We start from the raw sequence: 26,159 nt of genomic DNA on the forward strand, positions 1-26,159 counted from the left end.
GGCTAGCATACTAGCGGGGGGCAGCGGCAGCACAAAGCACACGTACACCACTGTCCACTTCAACTTGCCTTCTCCTGCCACTACTATATCTTCGTAGTCAAAGAGGTGTCGTCCATGGGGACGGCTTCAACAAGCTCAGACACCATGGAGGCGGCAAGGCTCCCCGGTCTCTCCATCACCGTCGAGAAGAACCCGCCGGAGGCGCGCTTGCTTCAACTCGGCGTCAAGTCCTGGCCCAAGTATATATTAATCCAAAGCTTCCTCCTTCCCTTCTCACTCACCGGCCTTTAATTACGTGGCATGTTCGTTCGTTCGTTCTGTACCTAAGTTTTTGCCTCTCATCTCTGATCTATCGATCCTCTTGGCCATGCATGCGCGCGTCGCGTGTCTGCATATATTATAGGGATCCCTATATTATATGCGAAGATGGGGATGTCCGCCGGGGAGGTTCCCGCTCAAGTTCGACGCGGCGCTGACGTGCTACCTAGTGAAGGGCAGGGTGAGGGCCGCCGTGAAGGGCTCCCGCGAGTGCGTGGAGTTCGGCGCCGGCGACCTCGTCGTCTTCCCCAAGGGCCTCAGCTGCACCTGGGACGTCGTCGTCGGCGTCGACAAGCACTACAACTTCGACCCCTCCTAAAACCATATATCAGCTAGCCCCACTCCTCGATCCGGTGGACCACACAAGCGCACCTTCTTTCTGAGAATTTTGCAAACATGACACCGTCTACGGAGGGCTTCAAACTTTTGGCATCACCGTCGTGGCAATTGAAAGCGTGGCATTGAAATCTCCCTCGTCTTGCAAATTTAGCATTGCGCGCGCTTAATGGTGTTTAGCTCTTTTCCAGTGCCCGTGCTGCCCTCGCGCCGTTAGACACTTGTCGCCGTCTTGTTCTTCTACCGTCTCCCGTGACTCTCTCGTATTCCATTCTCCGTGTCTCCTCTCCTCTTTATTCTCGCCCTGGACGTCGTCTTCCTCGAGCTGCTCTGTTCGTCTCCGCGCACTGGGTGCATTCGTGCTCTGTCCTTGTCCGGATCTCGCCCTTCCCTGCCTCGCCGGTTCCTGCGCCCGTGGTCCATTGCCGACCTCCAACGCTGGTGAACTTTCCTTCTTCTGTAACCCTAGGGTTTGCAGATTAGACAGCCGGCATGGATTCTGCCGCCGAGCTTTGTGCCCAGAAGTTGTCCTTGGCGGCTGTTGCAGCCCGTGACACACTGAATGCTTCTGCTGCCGCAAGTATTGTTGCTGGTGATTATTGCGCCACATTTTCGTTAGGTAACGATGTGGTTTCTACTCTTGATGTTCTTGAATCATATGTGGCGGCGGAAAAAAGTGCTATGCATTCTTACAAAAGGCGGTTGCAGCCGTCGATTATGCTAAGGAGACAGTGGCCATATATTCTGAGGTTTGTATTCTGAAACTTATACTGAGCCAGGCAATGCTTGAGATTGTTAAGCCCTGTGATTGAATTGTGAAGTGAGGAAATGTGAAGTGAGGAAATGCTTCTGATTATATGAGATTATCAGGTTGCTTAGCCCTGTGATGAATTCTTTGAAAATACTGAACTGTATACTACACTTGTTGTTTTCATGCGATGAAATTTGTGAGGGCTATGGCTGTTTCAGCCTGTTTGATGATGTTTCATTGAATAATTTGACCTGAGGCTTGTGCTAATTTGAGATTATCAGGTTGCTTAGCCCTGTGATGTTTTCTTTGAAAATAGTGAACTGTATACTACACTTGTTCTTTTTATGTTCAAAAAATACTGAGGGCTATGGTTGTTTCAGCCTGTTTGATGCTGTTTCATTGAAAAAATTGACCTGAGGCTTGTGTTAATGGAAGATGATCTACTTGATTAGCCCTGTGAGGCTTTCTTTGAAATTAGTGAACTGTATACTACACTTGTTCTTTTTATTCTTAAAAATGACTGAGGGCTATGGTTGTTTTAGCCTGTTTGATGCTGTGCCATGTTTGCAAAAATCTCCAGTTCAGTTAACATGGGTTGTTGCCCTATGAGGATTTCTTTGAAATATTACAACTGTATAGTACATATGATGTTTCCATAGCACTAACTGAGGGCATATGATCTTTCAATAATTACTGTGGCAGTATTATTGATATGGCTGTTTTCAGCCTGTTTGCTGGTATGCTTTGGTGACCCTGAACCCTCAGTTCACTTTGGCAGTATTACTGGTATGGATGTTTTCATCCTGTTTGTCCAGTTGAGTTCAAATTGGTAGTTGCCCTATGATGTTTTTTTGAAACTTTAGAACTCCCTAGTACATATGATGATTTTGAAAAAAACTGAGGGCATATGCCTTTGTCAGCCAGTTTGGTTCAGTTCATGGTATGTGGTTGACTGTTCAGTTGCTAGTTGAAAGTCGCCTAGAGGGGGGTGAATAGGGCGAAACTGAAATTTACAAAGTTAATCACAACTACAAGCCGGGTTAGCGTTAGAAATATAGGGCGAGTCCGAGAGAGGGCGTAAAAACAAATCGCAAGCGAGTAAAGAAGTGAGACACACGGATTTGTTTTACCGAGGTTCGGTTCTCTCAAACCTACTCCCCGTTGAGGTGGTCACAAAGACCGGGTCTCTTTCAACCCTTTCCCTCTCTCAAACGGTCCCTCGGACCGAGTGAGCTTCTCTTCTCAAACAACCGGGAACCAAACTTCCCCGCAAGGACCACCACACAATTGGTGTCTCTTGCCTCGGTTACAATTGAGTTGATCGCAAGAAAGAATGAGAAAAAGAAGCAATCCAAGCACAAGAGCTCAAATGAACACAACAATCACTCTCTCTAATCACTAAAGCTTTGAGTGGAATTTGGAGAGGATTTGATCTCTTTGGTGTGTCTAGAATTGAATGCTAGAGCTCTTGTAAGTAGTTGGAAGGTGGAAAACTTGGATCTCTTGAATGTGGGGGTGGTTGGGGTATTTATAGCCCCAACCACCAAACTTGACCGTTGGTGGAGGCTTCTGTCGCATGGCGCACCGGACAGTCCTGTGCGCCATCGTACACTGTCCGGTGCGCCAGCCACGTCACCTGGCCGAAGGGTTCCGACCATTGGAGCTCTGTCTTGTGGGCCCGCCTGGCTGTCCGGTGGTGCACCGGACAGGCCCTGTAGGCTATCCGGTGTGCCACTCGCGCGTGCTCTGCTCCTCTGCGTGCGCAGGCGCGCATTTAATGCGTTGCAGTCGACCGTTGCGCGCGAAGTAGCCGTTGCTCCGCTGTCACACCGGATAGTCCGGTGTGCACCGGACAGTCCAGTGAATTATAGCAGAGCGGATTCCCGAAGCTGGCGAGTTCAGAGTCGCTCACCCCTGGGGCACCGGACAGTCCGGTGAATTATAGCGAAGCGCCTCTGAGTTTTCCCGAAGGTGAAGAGTTCAGCTTGGAGTTCTCTGGTGCACCAGACACTGTCCGGTGGTGCACCGGACAGTCCGGTGCGCCAGACCAGGGTGCCTTCGGTTGTCCCTTTGCTCTTTTGTTTGAACCTTTTTTCTTGGTCTTTTTATTGACTTATTGTGAACCTTTGGTACCTGTAGACCTTATAAACTAGAGCAAACTAGTTAGTCCAATTATTTGTGTTGGGCAATTCAACCACCAAAATCAATTAGGAAATAGGTGTAAGCCTAATTCCCTTTCAATCTCCCCCTTTTTGGTGATTGATGCCAACACAAACCAAAGCAAATATAGAAGTGCATAATTTGAACTAGTTTGCAAAATGTAGGTGCAAAGGTTACTTAGAATTGAGCCAATAAATATTACTTACTAGATATGCATGGATTGTTTCTTTATTTTTAACATTTTGGACCACGCTTGCACCACATGTTTTGTTTTTGCAAATTCTTTTTGTAAATCCTTTTCAAAGTCCTTTTGCAAATAGTCAAAGGTAAATGAATAAGATTTTGCGAAGCATTTTCAAGATTTGAAATTTTCTCCCCTTGTTTCAAATGCTTTTCCTTTGACTAAACAAAACTTCCCTTTAATGAAATCCTCCTCTTAGTGTTCAAGAGGGTTTTAAGATATCAATTTTGAAATACTACTTTCTCCCCCTTTTGAACACAATGAGATACCAATTTGAAAATCATAAGTTTTAAAATTTGGTGGTGGTGCGGTCCTTTTGCTTTGGGCTAATACTCTCTCCCCCTTTGTCATGAATCGCCAAAAACGGATGCTTGAGTGAAATATAAGCCCTTTATTAACTACTTTCTCCCCTTTGGCAAATAAAACATATGAGTGAAGATTATACCAAAGACGAAGAATTGCTCGGAGCGACGGCGAAGGATGAGTTATGGAGTGGAAGCCTTTATATTCGTCGAAGACTCCAATTCCCTTTCAATACACCTATGACTTGGTTTGAAATTCACTTGAAAACATATTAGTCATAGCATATATAAAAGAGACATGATCATAGGTATATTTATGAGCTATGTGTGTAAGACATCAAAAGAAATTCCTAGAATCAGGAATATTTAGCTCATGCCTAAGTTTGGTAAAAGTTTGTTCATCTAGTGGCTTGGTAAAGATATCGGCTAATTGATCTTTAGTGTTAATATATGCAATCTCGATATCATCCTTTTGTTGGTGATCCCTAAGAAAATGATACCGAATGGCTATGTGTTTAGTGCGACTATGCTCAACGGGATTATCCGCCATGCGGATTGCACTCTCATTATCACATAGAAGAGGAACTTTGGTTAATTTGTAACCATAGTCCCTGAGGGTTTGCCTCATCCAAAGCAATTGTGCGCAACAATGGCCTGCGGCAATATACTCGGCTTCGGTGGTAGAAAGAGCTACAGAATTTTGCTTCTTTGAAGCCCAAGACACCAAGGACCTTCCCAAGAACTAGCAAGTCCCCGATGTGCTCTTCCTATTAATCTTACACCCCGTCCAATCGACATCCGAATAACCAATTAAATCAAATGTGGATCCCCGAGGGAACCAAAGCCTAAACTTAGGAGTATAAGCCAAATATCTCAAGATTCGTTTTACGGCCGTAAGGTGAGCTTCCTTAGGGTCGGCTTGGAATCTTGAACACATGCATACGGAAAGCATAATGTCTGGTCGAGATGCACATAAGTAGAGTAACGAACCTATCATCGACCGGTATACCTTTTGATCGACGGATTTACCTTCCGTGTCGAGGTCGAGATGCCCATTGGTTCCCATGGGTGTCTTGATGGGCTTGGCATCCTTCATCCCAAACTTGTTTAGAATGTCTTGAGTATACTTTGTTTGGCTAATGAATGTGCCCTCTTGGAGTTGCTTTACTTGAAATCCCAAGAAATACTTCAACTCCCCCATCATTGACATCTCGAATTTCTATGTCATGATCCTACTAAATTCTTCACATGTAGATTCGTTAGTAGACCCAAATATAATATCATCAACATAAATTTGGCATACAAACAAATCATTGTCAAGAGTTTTAGTGAATAAAGTAGGATCAGCTTTTCCGACTTTGAAGCCATTAGCAATAAGGAAACCTCTTAGGCATTCATACCATGCTCTTGGGGCTTGCTTGAGCCCATAAAGCGCCTTAGAGAGTTTATAGACGTGGTTAGGGTACTCACTGTCTTCAAAGCCGGGAGGTTGCTCAACATAGATCTCTTCCTTGATTGGTCCATTGAGGAAGGCACTCTTCACGTCCATTTGATAAAGCTTCAAGCCATGGTAAGTAGCATAGGCTAATAATATGCGAATTGACTCAAGCCTAGCTACGGATGCATAGGTTTCACCAAAATCCAAACCTTCGACTTGGGAGTATCCCTTGGCCACAAGTCGAGCTTTGTTCCTTGTCACCACACCATGCTCGTCTTGCTTGTTGCAGAAGACCCATTTGGTTCCTACAACATTTTGGTTAGGACGTGGAACTAAATGCCATACCTCGTTCCTAGTGAAGTTGTTGAGCTCCTCTTGCATCGCCATCACCCAATCCGAATCTTGGAGTGCTTCCTCTACCCTGTGTGGCTCAATAGAGGAAACAAAAGAGTAATGCTCACAAAAATGTGCAACACGAGATCTAGTGGTTACCCCCTTATGAATGTCGCCGAGGATGGTGTCGACGAGGTGATCTCGTTGGATTGCTTGGTGGACTCTTGGGTGTGGCAGTCTTGGTTCTTCATCCTCCTTGTCTTGATCATTTGCATCTCCCCCTTGATCATTGCCGTCATCTTGAGGTGGCTCATCATTTTGATTTTCTCCTTCATCAACTTGAGCCTCATCCTCATTTTGAGTTGGTGGAGATGCTTGCGTGGAGGAGGATGGTTGATCTTGTGCATGTGGTGGCTCTTCGGATTCCTTAGGACACACATCCCCAATGGACATGTTCCTTAGCGCGATGCATGGAGCCTCTTCATTACCTATCTCATCAAGATCAACTTGCTCTACTTGAGAGCCGTTAGTTTCATCAAACACAACGTCACAAGAAACTTCAACTAGTCTCGAGGACTTGTTAAAGACTCTATATGCCCTTGTGTTTGAATCATATCCTAGTAAAAAAGCCTTCTACTGTCTTAGGAGCAAATTTAGATTTTCTATCTCTTTTAACAAGAATAAAGCATTTGCTACCAAAGACTCTAAAATATGAAATGTTGGGCTTTTTACCGGTTAGGAGTTCGTATGATGTCTTCTTGAGGATTCGGTGTAGATACAACCGGTTGATGGCGTAGCAGGCGGTGTTGACCGCCTCGGCCCAAAACCGATCCGGCGTCTTGTACTCATCAAGCATGGTTCTTGCCATGTCCAATAGAGTTCTATTCTTCCTCTCCACTACACCATTTTGTTGTGGCGTGTAGGGAGAAGAGAACTCATGCTTGATACCCTCCTCCTCAAGGAAGCCTTCAATTTGTGAATTCTTGAACTCCGTCCCGTTGTCGCTTCTTATTTTCTTGATCCTTAAGACGAACTCATTTTGAGCCCGTCTCAAGAATCCCTTTAAGGTCTCTTGGGTTTGAGATTTTTCCTACAAAAAGAACACCCAAGTGAAGCGAGAATAATCATCCACAATAACTAGACAGTACTTACTCCCGCCGATGCTTATGTAAGCAATCGGGCCGAATAGGTCCATGTGTAGGAGCTCCAGTGGCCTGTCAGTCGTCATGATGTTCTTGTGTGGATGATGAACACCAACTTGCTTCCCAGCCTGGCATGCGCTACAAATCCTGTCTTTCTCAAAATGAACATTTGTTAATCCTAAAATGTGCTCTCCCTTTAGAAGTTTATGAAGATTCTTCATTCCAACATGGGCTAGTCGGCGGTGCCAGAGCCAACCCATGTTAGTCTTAGTAATTAGGCAAGTGTCGAGTTCAGCTCTATCAAAATCTACCAAGTATAGCTGACCCTCTAACACTCCCTTAAAAGCTATTGAATCATCACTCCTTCTGAAGACAGTGACACCTACATCAGTAAAGAGACAGTTGTAGCCCATTTGACATAATTGAGATACGGAAAGCAAATTGTAATCTAAAGAATCTACAAGAAAAACATTGGAAATGGAATGGTCAGGAGATATAGCAATTTTACCCAAACCTTTGACCAAACCTTGGTTCCCATCCCCGAATGTGAGCTCGTTGGGGATCTTGGTTTTTCTCGTAGGAGGAGAACATTTTCTTCTCCCCTGTCATGTGGTTTGTGCACCTGCTATCGATGATCCAATTTGTGCCCCCGGATGCATAAACCTACAAAACAATTTTAGTTCTTGACTTTAGGTACCCAAACGGTTTTGGGTCCTTTGGCATTAGACACAAGAACTTTGGGTACCCAAACACAAGTCTTGGAGCCCTTGTATTTGCCCCCAACAAACTTGGCAACTACCTTGCCAGATTTGTTAGTCAAAACATAAGATGCATCAAAAGTTTTAAATGAAATGTCATGATCATTTGATGCACTAGGAGTTTTCTTCTTAGGCAACTTAGCACGGGTTGGTTGCCTAGAGCTAGATGTCTCACCCTTATACATAAAAGCATGATTAGAGCCAGAGTGAGACTTCCTAGAGTGAATTCTCCTAATTTTGTGCTCGGGATAACCGGCAGGGTACAAAATGTAACCTTCGTTATCCTGAGGCATGGGAGCCTTGCCCTTAACAAAGTTAGACAATTTCTTAGGAGGGGCATTAAGTTTGACATTGTCCCCCTTTTGGAAACCAATGCCATCCTTGATGCCAGGGAGTCTCCCACTATAGAGCATACTTCTAGCAAATTTAAACTTTTCATTCTCTAAGTTATGCTCGGCAATTTTATCATCTAATTTTGCTATATGATCATTTTGTTGTTTAATTAAGACCATATGATCATGAATAGCATCAATATCAACATCTCTACACCTAGTGCAAATAGAAATATGCTCAATAGTAGATGTAGAGGGTTTGCAAGAATTAAGTTCCACAATCTTAGCACGCAAAATATCATTGTTATCTCTAAGATCGGAAATTGTAACATTGCAAACATCTAAATCCTTAGCCTTAGCAATCAATTTTTCATTTTCATTTCTAAGGCTAGCAAGAGAATCATTCAATTTTTCAATCTTAGCAAGCAAATTAGCATTATCATCTCTAAGAGTGGAAATTGAATCATCACATATATTTAAATCAACCTTAGCAATTAATTTAGCATTCTCATTTCTAAGGTTGGCAATAGTATCATGGCATGTGCTTAGCTCACTAGATAATTTTTCACATTTTTCAACCTCTATAGCGTAAGCATTTTTAACCTTAACATGCTTTTTGTTTTTCTTGATTAGGATGTCCTCTTGGGAGTCCAAGAGATCATCCTTTTCATGGATGGCACTAATCAATTCATTTAATTTTTCCTTTTGTTGCATGTTGAGGTTGGCAAAAAGGGTACGCAAATTATCTTCCTCATCACTAGCATTATCATCACTAGAGGACTCATTTTTAGTGGAGGATTTGGATTTAACCTTCTTCTTTTTGCCGTCCTTTGCCATGAGGCATTTGTGGCCGACGTTGGGGAAGAGAAGTCCCTTGGTGATGGCGATGTTGGCGGCGTCCTCGTCGGAGGAGTCGGAGGAGCTCTCCTCGGAGTCCCATTCGTGGCACATATGGGCATCGCCGCCCCTCTTCTTGTAGGGCCTCTTCTTCTTTCTTCTCCCCTTCTTGTCGTCGCCCCTGTCACTATCACTAGATAATGGACATTTAGCAATGAAGTGACCGGGCTTACCACATTTGTAGCACACTTTCTTGGAGCGGGGCTTGTAATCTTTCCCCCTCCTTTGCTTGAGGATTTGGCGGAAGCTTTTGATGATAAGCGTCATTTCCTCATTGTCGAGCTTGGAGGCGTCGATTGGTTGTCTACTTGATGTAGACTCCTCCTTCTTCTCCTCCGTCGCCTTGAATGCCACCGGTTGTGCTTGGGGCGTGGAGGAGGTGCCTTGCTCGATAATTTTCTTTGAGCCTTTAATCATTAGCTCAAAGCTCACAAATTTTCCTATAACCTCCTCAGGAGACATTAGCTTGTATCTAGGATCACCTCGAATTAATTGAACTTGCGTAGGGTTAAGAAAGATGAGGGATCTAAGAATAACCTTGACCATCTCATGGTCATCCCATTTTTCGCTCCTGAGGTTGCGCACTTGGTTCACCAAGGTCTTCAAGCGGTTGTACATAGCTTGTGGATCCTCCCCTTGGTGAAGCATGAAGCGACCGAGCTCCCCCTCGATCGTCTTCCGCTTGGTGATCTTAGTCACCTCGTCTCCTTCGTGCGTGGTCTTGAGTACGTCCCAAATTTCCTTCGCACTCTTTAACCCTTGCACCTTATTATACTCCTCTCGACTTAGAGAGGCGAGGAGTATTGTGGTGGTTTGGGAGTTAAAGTGGTGAATTTGGGCCACTTCGTCCGAGTCGCAGTCTTCATCCCCCACGGATGGTACTTGTACACCAAACTCAACAACATTCCAAATGCTTGTGTGGAGTGAGGTTAGATGATGCCTCATTTTGTCACTCCACATATTATAATCTTCACCGTCAAAAACCGGTGGTTTGCCTAATGGAACGGAGAGTAAAGGAGTACGTTTTGAAATACGAGAATAGCGTAGAGGAATCTTACTATACTTCTTGCGCTCATGGCGCTTAGAAGTTACGGACGGCGCATCGGAGCCGGAGGTCGATGGTGATGAAGAGTCGTTCTCGTAGTAGACCACTTTCCTCATCTTCTTGTGCTTGTCACCTCTCCGATGCGACTTGTGGGAAGAGGACTTCTTCTCCTTCCCCTTCCCCTTGTTGCGGGACTCTTCCGATGAAGTCTTCCCGTGGCTTGTAGTGGGCTTGTCGCCGGTCTCCATCTCCCTCTTGGCGTGATCTCCCGACATCACTTCGAGCGGTTAGGCTCTAATGAAGCACCGGGCTCTGATAACAATTGAAAGTCGCCTAGAGGGGGGTGAATAGGGCGAAACTGAAATTTACAAAGTTAATCACAACTACAAGCCGGGTTAGCGTTAGAAATATAGGGCGAGTCCAAGAGAGGGCGTAAAAACAAATCGCAAGCGAGTAAAGAAGTGAGACACATGGATTTGTTTTATCGAGGTTCGGTTCTCTCAAACCTACTCCCCATTGAGGTGGTCACAAAGACCGGGTCTCTTTCAACCCTTTCCCTCTCTCAAACGGTCCCTCGGACCGAGTGAGCTTCTCTTCTCAAACAACCGGGAACCAAACTTCCCCGCAAGGACCACCACACAATTGGTGTCTCTTGCCTCGGTTACAATTGAGTTGATCGCAAGAAAGAATGAGAAAAAGAAGCAATCCAAGCGCAAGAGCTCAAATGAACACAACAATCACTCTCTCTAATCACTAAAGCTTTGAGTGGAATTTGGAGAGGATTTGATCTCTTTGGTGTGTCTAGAATTGAATGCTAGAGCTCTTGTAAGTAGTTGGAAGGTGGAAAACTTGGATCTCTTGAATGTGGGGGTGGTTGGGGTATTTATAGCCCCAACCACCAAACTTGACCGTTGGTGGAGGCTTCTGTCGCATGGCGCACCGGACAGTCCGGTGCGCTACCGGACAGTGTCCGGTGCGCCAGCCATGTCACCTGGCCGAAGGGTTCCGACCGTTGGAGCTCTGTCTTGTGGGCCCGTCTGGCTGTCTGGTGGTGCACCGGACAGGCCCTGTAGGCTATCCGGTGTGCCACCCGCGCGTGCTCTGCTCCTCTGCGCGCGCAGGCGCGCATTTAATGCGTTGCAGTCGACCGTTGCGCGCGAAGTAGTCGTTGCTCCGTTGTCACACCGGACAGTCCGGTGTGCACCGGACAGTCCGGTGAATTATAGCGGAGCGGATTCCCAAAGCTGGCGAGTTTAGAGTCGCTCTCCCCTGGGGCACCGGACAGTCCGGTGAATTATAGCGAAGCGCCTCTGAGTTTTCCCGAAGGTGAAGAGTTCAGCTTGGAGTTCCCTGGTGCACCGGACACTGTCCGGTGGTGCACCGGACACTGTCCACCGGACAGTCCGGTGCGCCAGACCAGGGTGCCTTCGGTTGTCCCTTTGCTCTTTTGTTTGAACCCTTTTTCTTGGTCTTTTTATTGGCTTATTGTGAACCTTTGGTACCTGTAGACCTTATAAACTAGAGCAAACTAGTTGGTCCAATTATTTGTGTTGGGCAATTCAACCACCAAAATCAATTAGGAAATAGGTGTAAGCCTAATTCCCTTTCACTAGTTCATATTCGACTACTTGCTGTCCATATTGTAATGTTAATTTTTTTTCAGGTGAACCAAAAACTTGCACAAGCACTCAGATATGCCATGTCTCAAATGAGTGATACAGCTAAGAAACTTCAAGATACTGCCTCTTTGTGCTACACAGATGAAGATGTTGTAGACGGTTTCAAGCAGACTCAAGTAGCTCGTTCAATGGACGAGTTAGCTGAAATGCTTGAAGTAACTGCAATTGACTGCCAGGTCTCGATGATGGATCCAACTACTATGTTAGAAGCTGGCTATGCTAGTGAAGATACTGCGGTGTGGGAGGACGTATTCCGTGACCGAGAAATAATGAATCAGCCATTAGAAGCGGAGACACTTGCTGAGCACTGTGCTAAGTGGGGGCTTAATTACAATGAGATCTGGGATAGATCAGTGTAGCTTTGGCCTGTGTAGTTCTTTTGTAATGAGTTTAGTTAGATGAACTAGATCAGTGTAACAATGGCTATGGTATTGTAATGCGTGAGTTCCAAATTGTAAGACATCATGAAGTACTTGTTGGTACTTATCTTCTATGAAATGCTATGAAGTACCTATTAAGACTACATGTTGGTACTTGTGTTATGTATTTGTGTTCTATTGTGTGATCTCATTTTAAGTAAGAGAGGTCATGTCAAAATGTCACAGAAAAGCAAGCTGCGCAGGTGAGAGCACCTAGAGGGGGGGTGAATAGGTGATCCTGTAAAACTTAAACTTATAGCCACAGAAACTTGTTAAGTGTTAGCACAATAATTGCCAAGTGGCTTAGAGAGGAGTCTCAACAAAACACAATACCACAAGAGATCAAACACAGAGATGACACAGTGGTTTATCCCGTGGTTCGGCCAAGACCAACGCTTGCCTACTCCACGTTGTGGCGTCCCAGCAGACGAGGGTTGCAATCAACCCCTCTCAAGCGGTCCAAAGACCAACTTGAATACCACGGTGTTATGCTTTGCCTTTCAATATCCCGTTTGCGAGGAATCTCCACAACTTGGAGCCTCTCGCCCTTACACTTTAGATTCACAAAGAAATACGGAGTAAGGGAGGGAAGCAACACACACAAATCCACAGCAAAATGCGCACACACACGGCCAAGAATCGAGCTCAAAAGACTATCTCAAAGTTCTCACTAGAACGGAGCTCGAATCACTGAGAATGACAAACGAATGCGCAAAGACTGAGTGTGGATGATCAAGAATGCTCTAGGGTTGCTTGGTGTGCTCCTCCATGCGCCTAGGGGTCCCTTTTATAGCCCCAAGGCAGCTAGGAGCCGTTGAGAGCAAAACCGGAAGGGTGATCTTGCCTTCTGTCGACTGGTGCACCGGACAGTCCGGTGCACACCGGACACTGTCCGGTGCACACCGGACACTGTCCGGTGCCCGATTTCTTTCCTTAAACAGCGCAGCCAACCGTTGCAGATCTGGGAGCCACTGGCGCATCGGACATGTCCGGTGCACACCGGACAGTCCGGTGCCCCCTTCCGACCGTTGGCCCGGCCACGTGTCCCGCGCAGATCGCGCGGTCGACCGTTGGCCCGGCCGACCGTTGGCTCACCGGACAGTCCGGTGCACACCGGACAGTCCGGTGAATTTTAACCGTACGCCGTCGGCAAATTCCCGAGAGCAGCCTCTTCACGCCGAGTCAGCCTGGCGCACCGGACACTGTCTGGTGCACCACCGGACAGTCCGGTGTGCCAGGCAGAGCTGAGTCTTGGCTGTACACAGCCAAGCTTTTTGCACCTCTTTTCTTTTCTTCTTCTTTCTTTTTCTAACACTTAGACAAGTATATTAGTACACAAAACCAATGTACTAAGGCTTAGAAACATACCTTTACTCTTGATTTGCACTTTGTCCATCCATGAGCATAAATTCACATTTAAGCACTTGTGTTGGCACTCAATCACCAAAATACTTAGAAATGGCCCAAGGGCACATTTCCCTTTCAATCTCCCCCTTTTTGGTGATTTATGCCAACACAACATAAAGCAACTAGAACAAGTGCAATATCACTTCAAATAAAACTCAAATTTATTTTGATTCATTTTTGGCATATATGGATCATCCTTTGCCACCACTTGGTTTGTTTTTGCAAATCAAACTCAAATCTCTATCTCTAAGTCAAACACACATGTTGAAGCATAAAGAGAGTCATTCCAAAAGAGATTGATCAAAGATTTCAAAAACTCCCCCTATTTCCCATAATCAACACTTCTCCCCACACGAGGCCATCTTTTGACAAACAGAGACAATGAAAGAGTTTTGACAAACCCAAAAGCTCCAAAAGCTCTACTCTACTATTTTCAAATCTCTCAAGTGGTAGCTGATCCATTTATTGCTTTAGCCTTTATTTTCTCCCCCTTTGGCATCAAGCACCAAAACGGGATCAATCTTGGCCCAATAACCCCATTGCCTCACAAAATCTTCAATTAAGAGCAAATGGCAATAAGAGTTCATGAGATGAACTTGGAATAAGTTACCCTCTCATCGGAGTGCAGTGGAAGTCTTTCATGATCCAAGTCCACCTTTTCCCTTTCAATTCTCCTTCGAGACTAAATCAAGCATAACTCAAGCATATGGTTAGTCTCAAAGGGTCAAGTTGTAACACAACTCCCCCTAAATATGTGCATCACTTACACAGGGACTTGTGAGGTCCAGGGAATGTTTGTACAACTTGAGCACCGCAATAAGCAACACAATGCAGAATGAACATGATCAAAGGCATAAACACATGTATGCTATAATTCAATCCAAGTTCCGCGAATCTAAGACATTTAGCTCACTACGCAGCCTGCAAAAGGTCTTCTCATCTAGAGGTTTGGTAAAGATATCGGCTAGCTGGTTCTCGGTGCTAACATGAAACACTTCGATATCTCCCTTTTGCTGGTGGTCTCTCAAAAAGTGATGTCGGATGTCTATGTGCTTTGTGCGGCTGTGCTCAACAGGATTTACCGCCATGCGGATAGCACTCTCATTATCACATAGGAGTGGGACTTTGCTCAGATTGTAGCCAAAGTCCCTGAGGGTTTGCCTCATCCAAAGTAGTTGCGCGCAACACTGACCTGCGGCAACATACTCGGCCTCAGCAGTGGATAGGGCAACGGAGGTTTGTTTCTTAGAGTTCCATGACACCAGGGACCTTCCTAAGAATTGGCACGTCCCCGATGTACTCTTCCTATCGACCTTACATCCAGCATAGTCGGAATCTGAGTATCCAACTAAGTCAAAGGTAGACCCCTTGGATACCAGAGCCCGAAGCAAGGCGTAGCAACCAAATATCTAAGAATTCGCTTCACCGCCACTAAGTGACACTCCTTAGGATCGGATTGAAATCTAGCACACATGCATACGCTAAGCATAATATCCGGTCTACTAGCACATAAATAAAGTAAAGACCCTATCATTGACCGGTATGCTTTTTGATCAACGGACTTACCTCCTTTGTTGAGGTCGGTGTGTCCGTCGGTCCCCATCGGTGTCTTTGCGGGCTTGGCGTCCTTCATCCCAAACCGCTTCACCAGGTCTTGCGTGTACTTTGTTTGAGAGATGACGGTGCCGTCCTTGAGTTGCTTCACTTAGAATCCAAGGAAGTAGTTCAACTCGCCCATCATTGACATCTCGAATTTCTGCGTCATCACCCTGCTAAACTCTTCACAAGACTTTTTATTAGTAGAACCAAATATTATGTCATCTACATAAATTTGGCACACAAACAAATCACCGTCACAAGTCTTAGTGAAAAGAGTTGGATCGGCTTTCCCAACCTTGAAAGCATTAGCAATTAAGAAATCTCTAAGGCATTCATACCATGCTCTTGGGGCTTGCTTAAGTCCATAGAGCGCCTTAGAGAGCTTACACACGTGGTCGGGGTACCGTTCATCCTCGAAGCCAGGGGGTTGCTCCACGTACACCTCCTCCTTTATTGGCCCGTTGAGGAAAGCGCTCTTCACATCCATTTGGAACAACCTGAAAGAATGGTGAGCGGCATATGCTAGCAAGATACGAATTGATTCTAGCCTAGCCACCGGAGCAAAAGTCTCCTCAAAGTCCAAACCTGCGACTTGGGCATAACCTTTTGCCACAAGTCGAGCCTTGTTCCTTGTCACCACTCTGTGCTCGTCTTGTTTGTTGCGGAACACCCACTTGGTTCCCACAACATTTTGCTTGGGACAAGGCACCAGTGTCCAAACTTCATTGCGCTTGAAGTTGTTGAGCTCCTCCTGCATAGCCAACACCCAGTCCGGATCTAGCAAGGCCTCTTCTACCATGAAAGGCTCAATAGAAGTGACAAAGGAGTAATGTTCACAAAAATTAACTAATCTAGACCGAGTAGTTACTCCCTTGCTAATATCGCCCAGAATTTGGTCGACGGGATGATCCCTTTGAATCATTGCTCGAACTTGGGTTGGAGGTGCCGGTTCCGCTTCTTCCTCCATCACATGATCATCTTGTGCTCCCCCTTGATCACACGCCTCATGTTGATGAACCTGTTCATCGTCTTGAGTTGGGGGATTCATCATAGTTGAGGAAGAAGGTTGATCTCGTTCATCTTGTTCCTGTGGCCGAACGTCTCCAATCGCCATGGTACATAAAGGCATGGTTCTTTTGCATACTACTAGCCATAGGGGCCTTCCCTTTCTCCTTGGCGGAGATGGGAGCCTTATGGCTTGTCAAGTTCTTGGCTTCCTTCTTGTAGCCAAGTCCATCCTTAATTGAGGGGTGTCTTCCAATTGTATAGGCATCCCTTGCAAATTTTAACTTATCAAATTCACTTTTGCTAGTCTTAAGTTGGGCATTAAGACTAGCCAATTCATCATTAAGCTTGGAAATTGAAACTAGGTGTTCACTACAAGCATCAATGTCAAAATCTTTACACCTAGTGCAAATTACAACATGTTCTACACAAGATGTTAATTTACTAGATCTTTCTAGTTTAGCATTTAAATCATCATTTATGCTCTTTAAACTAGAAATTGAATCATGACATGTAGACACCTCACAAGAAAGCATTTCATTTCTCTTAATCTCTAATGCAAGTGATTTTTGTGCTTCTACAAATTTGTCATGTTCTTCATACAACAAATCCTCTTGCTTTTCTAAAAGCCTATTCTTATCATTCAAGGCATCAATCAATTCATTAATTTTATCTATCTTAGATCTATCTAAGCCCTTGAATAAGCATGAATAGTCTATGTCATCATCATGTACCTAGGATTCTCACGAATATTGTTTACGAGATGAGGATCAAGAACGGTAAAGGACCTTAGCATTAGGCGAACAACGTCGTGGTCCGTCCATCGCGTGCTTCCGTAGCTCCTTATTTTGTTGATAAGGGTCTTGAGCCGGTTGTAAGTTTGGGTTGGCTCCTCTCCCCTTATCATTGCGAATCGTCCAAGCTCGCCCTCCACCAACTCCATTTTAGTGAGCATGGTGATGTCGTTCCCCTCGTGAGAGATCTTGAGGGTGTCCCATATCTGCTTGGCGTTGTCCAAGCCGCTCACCTTATTGTACTCTTCCCTGCACAAAGATGCTAATAGAACAGTAGTAGCTTGTGCATTTCTATGGATTTGTTCATTTATAAGCATAGGGCTATCCGAGCTATCAAATTTCATTCCATTCTCTACAATCTCCCATATGCTTGGATGGAGAGAGAATAAGTGACTACGCATTTTGTGACTCCAAAATCCGTAGTCTTCCCCATCGAAGTGTGGAGGTTTCCCAAGAGGAATGGAAAGCAAATGTGAATTCGAACTATGTGGAATACGAGAATAATCAAATGAAAAGTTCGAATTGACCGTCTTCCTGTAGTCGTTGTCGTCGTCCTTTTGGGAAGAAGTAGACTCATCGCTATCGTCGTAGTAGACGATCTCCTTGATGCGCCTTGTCTTCTTCTTCTTCCCATCTTTACGCTTGTGGCCCGAGCCCGAGTCAGTAGGCTTGTCATCCTTTGGCTCGTTGACGAAAGACTCCTTCTCCTTGTCGTTGATCACGATTCCCTTCCCCTTAGGATCCATCTCTTCGGGCGATTAGTCCCTTCTTGAAGAGAACGGCTCTGATACCAATTGAGAGCACCTAGAGGGGGGTGAATAGGTGATCCTATAAAACTTAAACTTATAGCCACAAAAACTTGTTAAGTGTTAGCACAATAATTGCCAAGTGGCTTAGAGAGGAGTCTCAACAAAACACAATACCACAAGAGATCAAACACAGAGATGACACAGTGGTTTATCCCGTGGTTCGGCCAAGACCAACGCTTGCCTACTCCACGTTGTGGCGTCCCAACAGATGAGGGTTGCAATCAACCCCTCTCAAGCGGTCCAAAGACCAACTTGAATACCACGGTGTTATGCTTTGCCTTTCAATATCCCGTTTGCGAGGAATCTCCACAACTTGGAGCCTCTCGCCCTTACACTTTAGATTCACAAAGAAATACGGAGTAAGGGAGGGAAGCAACACACACAAATCCACAGCAAAATGCGCACACACACGGCCAAGAATCGAGCTCAAAAGACTATCTCAAAGTTCTCACTAGAACGGAGCTCGAATCACTGAGAATGACAAACGAATGCGCAAAGACTGAGTGTGGATGATCAAGAATGCTCTAGGGTTGCTTGGTGTGCTCCTCCATGCGCCTAGGGGTCCCTTTTATAGCCCCAAGGCAGCTAGGAGCCGTTGAGAGCAAAACCGGAAGGCTGATCTTGCCTTCTGTCGACTGGTGCACCGGACAGTCCGGTGCACACCGGACACTGTCCGGTGCCCGATTTCTTTCCTTAAACAGCGCAGCCGACCGTTGCAGATCTGGGAGCCACTGGCGCACCGGACATGTCCGGTGCACACCGGACAGTCCGGTGCCCCCTTCCGACCGTTGGCCCGGCCACGTGTCCCGCGCAGATCGCGTGGCCGACCGTTGGCCCGGCCGACCGTTGGCTCACCGGACAGTCCGGTGCACACCGGACAGTCCGGTGAATTTTAACCGTACGCCGTCGGCAAATTCCCGAGAGCAGCCTCTTCACGCCGAGTCAGCCTGGCGCACCGGACACTGTCCGGTGCACCACCGGACAGTCCGGTGTGCCAGACAGAGCTGAGTCTTGGTTGTACACAGCCAAGCTTTTTGCACCTCTTTTCTTTTCTTCTTCTTTCTTTTTCTAACACTTAGACAAGTATATTAGTACACAAAACCAATGTACTAAGGCTTAGAAACATACCTTTACTCTTGATTTGCACTTTGTCCATCCATGAGCATAAATTCACATTTAAGCACTTGTGTTGGCACTCAATCACCAAAATACTTAGAAATGGCCCAAGGGCACATTTCCCTTTCAGCAGGGGGTTAACAGCTGCTTGCTCCATTGGTGCTTGTTGCGTAGGGCGTTAACAGTTGCTTGCTCCATTGGTGCAAGCTACGCAGGGGGTTAACAGCTACTTGCCCAGAGCATTTTCTGTGACATTGGTGCTTCCTGCGCAGCTGGTTGCCCAGCTGCTTGCCTGCCTGTGATCACAATGCAGCAAAAAAGCAAGAACAAATGTACCATAACAACAGAAACGTGTCCAAATAGAAAAAAGAGGCAATGGTAAATTCAAGGGGCAAAGTACCATACAAATGTCACCTAGGACAAAGTACCATACAGAGGACAAAGTACCATACAAATGTCACAGAAATAACATAGTTTCATACTCAAACATTCTTCTTCCTAGGTGTGATCTTTTTAACTAGGACACGAACTACACGTTCTTCTGGTGGCGACGAAGGTATTTCAACAAGATCTTCATGAGCTGGTATAATTGCAAGGCCATCTTCATTCTCTTGGACACCTGCCTGTGATGACTCAGGTACATCTTTGGGGAACCAGCCTTTTGTTGAATTTTTCCTAGGCTTTCGCTTCCTGTTTTCACAGAAATTAGTTAATAGCATAAAATAGACAGTTTGGTCATAGAAATTAGTTAATATCATAAAATAGACAGATTTAATGTAACCTTTTCTTTGTGCCATTTAATGGACATTTGTAGCTTGCTTTCCTGTGCCCTAGTTCACCACAGTTTGGACACTTGATCTTGCCCCGAATTCTTTTCTTACCATTGTCAGTGTTAACTTTCTTTTTTCCACTACCTCCCTCAAGGCATCCTTTCATCCTATTTTTCCTCTGTCGACCCACAGCTCGTTTTCCAATTGGAGCACCAACTTCTTTTGCGAAAGGGACTTCTGGCCAAAATGATTTGTCACCAATAGGTGGAACCACCCTTGAGTATGCTGTGGTGAAATGAGATACAGAGTAGTACTCATCGACAAAATCCTCCATTCTGACATCTCTAAATTCTTGAGCTGTTATCAAGCACAAAGCATGGTTACATGGTTTGCCCGTGTGTTGCCACTCTTTGCAAGAACATTCCCGCAAATGAGCATTGACAATGTGCTTTGAATGCACATCATTGTTATCCCTTACCTCAGCAATGTAGTTGTCAGCTTTACGAACTGATAAATGACTTAAACATCTTGTTCTGCCGTGTAGGATATGCAGAACCGACGGTAAAATCCTTCCTTGCAACTTCTGTGCAATCCTCCTCCTCCTGTGAAACATCTCCATAATTTCCTCCCTTATCCTTTCAGCCAAATCACAAACAGGTAGATCCTTCCAATCCTTAATCCAATTGTTGAAAACCTCAGCAATGTTGTTAGTCACGTAGTCGCACTTGATGTCCGTATTGAAGCCACTTCTGTACCAAAGATAGTCATGATGCTCATTTAGCCAAGTACTGACCCTAGGGATTTCTTGGATGCTTCTAAAATAGTGGTCGAAGACTTCTCTCCTATAAGCCCTAGCTGCCGGATACATGTACTCAAACCCACCAAACATCTTTATGTAGTTTTGTATGAGATGCCTAAAACACTCCCTTTTCTCAGCATGCGGAAAGACATTGTTCATAGCATTTTTAAGCCCTTTGCAGGCATCTGAACACAATGCTAACAAAGGCAGATCCCCCACAACCTTGTGCAACTGATGAAAGAACCATGTCCAGTTTTCAGTATTTTCTGCCTCAAAAAATCCATATGCTACTGGATACATCCAATTGTGCCCATCAACACCTATTGCACAACATAGGTGACCATTCCACCTTCCATTAAGAGCTGTGGAGTCAACACTTAGGTATGGTCGGCACCCACCTTTGAAACCAGAAATGCATGGACCGAGCGCACAAAAAATCTACTGAAGAAAGGACACCCCTCATCCATTTTGACATCAAGCTCAATGACACTATCCGGTGACTTTTGCATAACTGCTTCTCTCCAACGCCATAGTAGCTGAAAGCTCTCTTCCCAACTTCCAAATAATTCCTTCAAAGCTTTCTCTTTCCCATGCCAAACAGTGTCATATGCAATTGTACAACCAAAAGTGTCCTACAATGTAGTTTGTAGCTCCTTAGCACCCATATGAGGCTTCTTCATTAACAAAGGAAGGGCACGTGCCGCAACCCAAGCTCCTGTAGGTGTAGTCGTCTTACGTCTACCACTTGAAGTACAAGTATGTTTGTCATTCAAGACAATTACCTGAAAAAATGGTTAAAGTGTCAAATACCTATATTCTTTCAATTGTACATATTAAGTGAAAAAGCTATAATCTCAGCTTACTTGAATTGTAGGAGAACCTTTCGTCTCCGGTCTAGCATGAATGCTCCAAGGGCAATCAGGCCCTTTACAATACCCTCTAAATCTAGTCTTATTTGTTGCCTCAATTCCAAGCTCAAATTCTTTATTTATGGCGTATTGTCTAATTGCGAGTCTGAAGTGGTGCATTGTTGCATACAAGCTGCCAAGCTCCATTACTGGATTGTTCATATCATATATGGTCCTAGTCTCATCGAGCACTGCATCAGAACACGGAATGCCTGCTCCCAATTCTTCTTCACATGGAATGCTATTTCCAAAACGGGAAGCACTTGAATCATCTTCCCTTCTGTCATCTTGAGTATCCAGTCCAAGCTGATAATATAGACCTTGTTCACTAGTAACATCATTTCTTCCTTCTTCGTTGTTGGTTTCTTCTACCATTATTGAATCCCAATCAATATCATGAATTCCATGGCCACTCCCCTATTCACTACAAACAGTTGTAATGTAAAATACAACTACTAAATTGCATACAATAAATTCAAACTACTAACCACTGTAGGTTGTGTGCCAATACAAGTCAATGTCCACTCGTCTTCTTCGACAGTGTATGCAGTCGTTTCGTCCATGGGGGGAACTGCCTCATCGTTGGCACTATTATTCATAGTACACTGCACATACAATGGATGCTCAATGGGTGCTACGCTGTAGGACAATATACTACGCTAAATGGTGGCTAGAGTATTCATAGGACAGTATACTACGCTAAATGGAATGGAACGAAGCAAAGGAAATTGTTACCAGAGCTGGCGGCGTTGGGGGACTGCAACCGCGCAATGGACCACGGGCGCAGGAACCGGCGACGCAGGGAAGGGCGAGATCCGGAGAAGGACAGGGCCTAGTGCGTGGAGACGAATAGAGCAGCTCGAGGAAGAAGACAGCTAGGGCGAGCAGAGATCGGACGAGCAAGAGGAGGAGAGGAGACAGAGAATGGAATACGGGAGCTTCACGGGCGACGGTAGAAGAGGAAGACGGCGGCAAGTCTCTAACGGAGCGAGGGCAGCACGAGAACTGCACAAGGGCTAAACACCATTAAGAGCGCGCGATGCTAAATTTGCAAAACGAGGGAGATTTCAATGTCACGCTTTCAATTGCCACGACAGTGGTGCCAAAAATTTGAAGCCCTCCGTAGACGGTGTCATGTTTCCAAATTTTCCTTCTTTCTTGTGTTCTGATTTGTCTCTTCTTCTTTTTGTCTGAAAGCCTCGACCGAATTCCTGTGCGACGACCATGGTTTAGCTAGCGAGGATTTGTATGGTAGGCATTAGTTTTCCCTTTCAGGACTCGACCGTAAGCTGTGTTGTGAGTTAACTGAAGTGATGGTAGCTAGTAAATTAATATACTATACGACAAATGTAATGTAATATATTAACAGTACAGTTACATAACGATAATATATATGAGATCGAGCGGCATGCAGTAGTGCAATGGCCGGTGATGTTATTTCATGAAAAAAATAAGAGGTAGATGGTTCGTGTTCTTGATTGGATGCTTTCGTTTCTTGACCGTCAGTTTGCCGGTTAATTAATTAAACTATGAGCAAAAGGCAGGTCCAAAGGCAGCACTACTGTCTTTAGTGTTGTGACACCTGTGGGGTCTGGGGGGCCACAGCGTCGCTCACTAGTGGTGCTGCATGGTGCCTGCTTTGAGCTTAATGATGGTCACTCACAGGTTGCCTTTTGGTATTGCGCTTCTCCTTTCCTCTCCCCCATCCTCCTCAGTCCTCACTTTCGATCTCAGTGGCTACGCTACGCGCCTACGCCCGGGCGTTGGGGTGTGTGAATGAACAGGGAACGAAGTGGATGAGGACGACGACGACGACGATGTTCTTGCCGATCGGGCAAGTCCCAGCGGAAAGCGATGGTCCTCGCTAGCTGCCCGTCTCGACTTGACCTTCTCGCCGTTCACACTTCCTTTCGTTCTGTCGCGCCTTGGTGGCTTTGGACGTTCCTCGTACGGCGCATGGCGAGTGTGGAGTGTTGTTGGTGCAGGAGCCAGGAGCAGGACACCGATGTCCGCTCAGCTGAAATGGCAAAAGGCTGAAGGCAGAAGCGACATATACATCAAAAAGCACGACGGTATTCCATTTGGCAGAGCTTCATGAATTCACAGTAGAGCAGTTTCAAATCTGAGTTTTATCGGAGTGTTTGGTAGAGCCCTATCTCTCACTATCTGTACATCACTTCCATATAAGGTTGTCAATTTTGTCCGTGGGGCGCGTCTCCACGAGGCCCGACCCAAATGTGGTGGAGATTAAAGATCAGAAGTTTTTTTTTGGCGGCGGCGTCTCCCGTCCAGTGATCTGGCGGTGGCGGTGGCGGCTTCTCCCCTCCTCCTTCCCCTCGACGGTTTCCAAGTTCAGGTCCTCTCCCTCCTCACGCTCCTCTACCTCCTGGTCTTCTTGGTTCCTTTAGCATGGACCTTGTGCTTTTGGATTTTCGGTCGGGGATAGCCTTTGATGATTCCCTTAGGCTTTGTTTGGCCTCTTCGGTTTGTCCTGCTCGTCCCAGAATTTCGTCGTCCTTCTGGTTGGTGGTTTCTTTTGGAAGATGCATTTTCAAGCTAAACTCGAATTCCGTTGGCCATCTTCTCCAAGCTGCCCTAGGAGGGTTTGCGGCTGGCTTTGAGGTGCTCCAGCTTTCTGATCAGGTTTTCCGGTTTTCAGTTTCTTCGAAGGCTGTGGGTTTTCATATCTACAATTCTAAGTGTATTGATCGTGCGGAATTCAGAGCCTTCTTCAATCTTTGGAACCGTGGTAGCCCTAACTGGATTCACGAATTCAAGAAATTTATTGGTGAGGAGAATGCCTCCTGGTTGACTGTTCGGGGCAAGAAGAGCTTATCTTATGCAGATATTGTTAAGCTTCCTCTCACTGGTGCTAACGCGGTCCCGATCTGCAACAAAAAGAAGTTCTCTGGTGGTGTTGAGCATCTAGCTCGGATTAGAATTTCTGCGTTCAATCGCCTGGGCTCGCCTATTCGTAGGGCTGGGCCTCCTCGGATTCCAAAGTTCAAGCCTGCTCCCATGATTGTTCCTCGCCGGGGGGATTCTTCCTGGGTGCTTTACCTTGATCTTAATGGTGACGTTCATGGCGGCGGACTTCGTGGGCGTTCAAACTTTCAAAATTCAAATTCTAATTGGACTAGGCCTCGCAACCTTCAATGGCGTCCCATCGGAAACGGGGGCCTGTTGGGCCTCTTGGCCCACCTGCTTTTCGCTGCCATTTTTGTAAGGTGAGAGGGCACTTGGAATTATTTTGTCCCTCTAAGAAATCATCTTTCGGTTTTCCTTTAACTTCGTTCCCTGCCTTTGAGAGTCGGGCAAGTTTGGTGGGAAAACTGAAATTCCTTGACCACAGTTCTTGGTTTCGCTTCCCCGTGGAGCCTCTGATCGGTGGACCCCCTAGCTATAGCTGCTTCGAAGAGTTCGCCCGGGTTGTCCTATTAAAAAAATATGAATCGACACCTCTCCAGTCCCTGACGCTTTCTTTGGGTGTCACTTCATCAAAACCCCAAACTGCTCCTTCTTCACTTGTTGGCTGGCGATCCTCGCTTCCTTCTCCGATGGCGTATAGGCGTGTTGATCCGGAGCCTTTTCTTCCCCCGGGCTTTAGCGCTTCGGTGGTCCTGCACCGTGAGGTTATGGCCAGGTCAGTGACTAGGAGTCTCCCTCCAATGCATGAGGATTGGGCTATAGTCAATATCCAACCTTTACCGGAACATGAAGTTATTTTCCCGGCGGTGAGAGATGTGGTCAGAGAATATCTTATTTAGCACCGGTGGCTCGGGGTGCGGGACATTCAGCGGTCGCACCTAGGTCAGGTTCTGGTGCAGTTTAATAGTGTGCTTGATAGAGACAATCTTGTCTTGCTTGGACCACAGCAATATCTCAATGCCACCTTCACTGCTCAACAGCATAATGATGTCTGGAACCACAGGGCGCTTTTTTTTAATCGTGAATGCTGGCTTATGCTATTGGGATTACCCCTAGATTATCGTTCCTCCGAGTACTTGCAGGCTACTATTAGCTCCTTTGGTAGATTAATCTTGTGGGAGGAGGACAGGCACAATGTGAATAGGACTATGCTTAGGGTTCGGGTCACGTCCCTTGAGGAGGTCCCCTAGTTCATTGTCTTCTCGGAAGCTGATGATTTCCTCGGTGACTCGTGGACAGTGCAGTGCGAGATCATACAACAAAATTTGTTGGGGGGTCAGCCACAAGATGAAGACCTAGTGCCGGTGGTCCCGAATGATGGTCAACAGCTTCCTCACGCGTTCTTTTGGTCTGGGCCAACCATTACCCGCCGCTGGTTGGGATCTTAATTTCCCGCCAGAAGATAATGTTCAGGTTCAGCCAGCAGACAATATTCAAGGGGACTGGGACCAGTGGATTGTTAATGACCCACCTACTCGGCAACTCCCGCAGGACCTGCCTCCTGACGAGCAATAGATCAGTAATCAACATTCTGGCTTGTCCTCAGATAGTTCTTTTGGTCCCATCCAGGGTGCTCCAGTGCAGAATGGGCATATTCTAGAGGACCTGGATTTGGTTGGGCCGGTGCTGCACAATAATGTCCTGGATATCCCTGCTATGGGTGATGTGTCCTCTGAATGGGCTTCAGGAGGTTGACGGCCCACCTAACCAGGGGGGCCACCATGTGCTGGAGGATATTCTTCTCCCTGATGCCCAACCAGGGGAGCAAATAAACAATGGTCCTAACAATGTGGTGATGAATTATATGTTCTCCTAGGATTGGCAGCCAGACCCTGTTTTCTTGAGCCTCATGGAAAGGAAAAGGAGTGCTCAA

At 45.9% G+C, this 26,159-nt stretch overlaps 1 protein-coding gene across 1 annotated transcript; it reads left to right on the forward strand.

Moving 5' to 3' along the window:
- On the forward strand, positions 1 to 1,504 carry LOC103646217 (uncharacterized). Its single transcript, XM_008670946.2, has 2 exons — positions 1 to 239; positions 427 to 1,504. Exons 1-2 carry the CDS (start codon positions 115 to 117, stop codon positions 635 to 637), a joined length of 336 nt encoding a protein of 111 aa, XP_008669168.1. The 5' UTR covers positions 1 to 114; the 3' UTR covers positions 638 to 1,504.
- Positions 1,505 to 26,159: the final 24,655 nt, after the last annotated feature.

Source organism: Zea mays, chromosome 2, assembly GCF_902167145.1.
Source record: "Zea mays cultivar B73 chromosome 2, Zm-B73-REFERENCE-NAM-5.0, whole genome shotgun sequence".
NCBI classification, from domain to species: Eukaryota; Viridiplantae; Streptophyta; class Magnoliopsida; order Poales; family Poaceae; genus Zea; species Zea mays.

What these genes read in the sequence shown, in the direction of transcription:
- LOC103646217 (XM_008670946.2), top strand. Translation starts at nt 115, where the DNA reads ATGGGGACGGCTTCAACAAGCTCAGACACCATGGAGGCGGCAAGGCTC. An exon ending in GGCGTCAAGTCCTGGCCCAA is followed by an intron (nt 240 to 426) that starts GTATATATTAAT and finishes TTATATGCGAAG; the next exon opens with ATGGGGATGTCCGCCGGGGA.